The sequence below is a fragment of the Octopus bimaculoides genome, chromosome 16 (genome assembly GCF_001194135.2).
Source record: "Octopus bimaculoides isolate UCB-OBI-ISO-001 chromosome 16, ASM119413v2, whole genome shotgun sequence".
In the NCBI taxonomy this organism is placed as follows: Eukaryota; Metazoa; Mollusca; class Cephalopoda; order Octopoda; family Octopodidae; genus Octopus; species Octopus bimaculoides.
The window spans coordinates 42127253-42129698 of NC_068996.1; the positions used below are offsets into that span (position 1 = coordinate 42127253).

Below are 2446 nucleotides of genomic sequence, written 5' to 3' on the forward strand. Positions count from 1 at the left end.
ATCATGCAGATACACACACGCCCATACATATTTTATATGATAATGGTACGCAATGTAATACAGATTAAGGCTATGTTATCTGTAAATCATAAAACGTAATCAATGCGTTTAATGACATAGAGAAAGAGAGAGAGAGAGAGAGAGAGGGGGGAGGGAGAGAGAGAGGGAGAGAGAGAGAAAGAGAGAGAGAGAGAAAGAGAGAGAGAGAGAGAGAACCATATCAAGTGTATCTATTGTGTTCTGGCTAGTGTATTGGTCACTTGAATTTAGAAACGTCAGTGTTAAAAGCCTATATGAATGTTTTGAATTATCATTTGGCCAACTGCTGCTGCTGCTACTGTTATTGGTGGTGGTGGTGCTACTACTACTACTACTACTACTACTACTACTACTATTACCACTACTGCTGCTGCTGCTACTACTACTACTACTAATAATAATAATAAAAATAGTATTAGTAATAGTAATAATAATAATTACTATCGTTCCAAATTTTGGCACAAGGCCGGCAGTTTTAATGAAGGTATTTAGTCGATTACAAAAGTACCAGTGTTCAATTGGTGCTTATTTTTGGAACCAACTAAAAAATAATAATGTAGATAATTCGAACTCTGACACAAAGCAAGCAGTGGTAGTGGTGGCGAGGAATAAGTCGAATAGATCGACCCCACTACTACTACTACTACTACCACCACCACCACCACCACCACCACTAATCGATTAGTACTTTATTTTATATACCATTGAAAGATGTAAGGGAACGTGGGTCTCAACACGATTTGAACTCTGAGCTCAAAGAGGTGAAAGACTTGCCGTAAAGCTTACTAACGATTCTACTTTCTCACCACCTTAGGGATACTAATATTCCACCGAGGTCGACTTAGTTTTTCATCCTTTCAGGGTCGATAAATTAAGTACCAGTTGCAAACTGGGATCGATGTAATCGACTGGCCTACTCCCTCCAAAACTTCGAGATTTGTGCCTAGAGTAGAAACGCATATGCAATAGCTGTTGTTGTTGTTGTTGTTGCAGTCGTTGTTACCCTAATCGTTGGTATTGTTGTAGTAGTAGTAGTAGTAGTAGTAGTAGTAGTAGTAGTAGTAGTAGTAGTAGTAGTAACAGCAGTAGAAGTAGTAGTAGTAGTAGTAGTAGTAGTAGTAGTAGTAGTAGTAGTAGTAGTAGTAGTAATAGTAGTAGTAGTAGTAGTAGTTGTTGTTGTTGTCGTTGTTAATATCATTGTGTTTATGATTTTATTCCGTCTAGACGTATGATGATGCATTCTCAACAAAAGAGCGTTATACCACCGTCAGCAAACATAAGCGAAGAATTACAAAGCGACGAAGACGATTCTGAAAATATGGAGATTTGCGTTGATGACAGACCACACAGACCTGACGATGTTCCAAACACTTCTGGTCAGTGCAGCAGTTTTTATCCTATTTGTTTCTTTGGGCGAAGTGTGGGGTCGTGTATCATGAGGGTACAATATTCCATCTTTTGATTTTATCCATTCATTCATTGATTCATTCAATCATTGAGGCTTCATTCTGTCTCTGTTTTTCTTTTTTTCTTTTTTTTTTAAATCTGTCATTCTGACTTCAATTCAATCGTTTATTCTCTCGAATATTTTGTTTGTTTGTTTATCAGTATTATCATTGTTATTCAGTGATAGCTTCACTTAATCATTGTCTCATTTTATTCATTGGCACTCTTCATATATTTATTCTTGTCTTCGTTTTCCCGTTCTTTTACTTAATTCGTCTGCCATTCATTAATTTATTTTATCATTCGTTTAAATGAATCATATTCTTTTTTCTTTCAGTTTTTAGTCATACACTTATTCCTTCTGACACGCATATATTCAAATTTAATCAGTCGTTCAGTTACTTACTCTTACATTGGTCTTCTCATTCATTTAAATATTCATTGAAATACTTGTCTGCAACTCATTCATTTACTTTATTTAAACTTGAGTTTAGCTTTTAGCTTTTACTTGTTACACTCACTAGACTGCGGTCATGCAGGGATACACCGCTTTGAAGGGTTTAGTCAAATAAATTGAACCTAGTAATTCTTTTCTAGTTTTAGAAGTCTGGTACTTGTACTATATCGGACGCTTTTATCGAACCACTAAGATACTGGAACATAGAGAAATCAACACCATTTGTCGAGTGGATAATTGGGGACAAACGCACACACACACACACACACACCACGCACACGCACAACCCGCACGCCACTTATGTATGAGGATAGTATCTATCCAATATACTGCTTTGAGGGTACCAAATTATTGTTACACTAGTGTTATACCAAGTGCAATAAGTGGGTGCGGGGTAAAAGTTGTTTTTTTTTTAATCCTAAATTTATATAGCGATAAGAAAATGGAGGGGAATATGAGATACTCATCAACTTGCAGACACTAACGGAATATAGTGTCTGCAAG

At 36.4% G+C, this 2446-nt stretch overlaps 1 protein-coding gene across 1 annotated transcript in view; it reads left to right on the forward strand.

Moving 5' to 3' along the window:
- Positions 1-2446, forward strand: part of LOC106879619 (T-box transcription factor TBX2b) — a 23922-nt gene that overhangs the window by 13120 nt on the left and 8356 nt on the right. The window contains exon 3 of the mRNA XM_014929276.2: positions 1264-1415. Coding sequence (XP_014784762.2) covers positions 1264-1415 — 152 coding nt within the window. The remainder of the gene's footprint in view (positions 1-1263; positions 1416-2446) is intronic.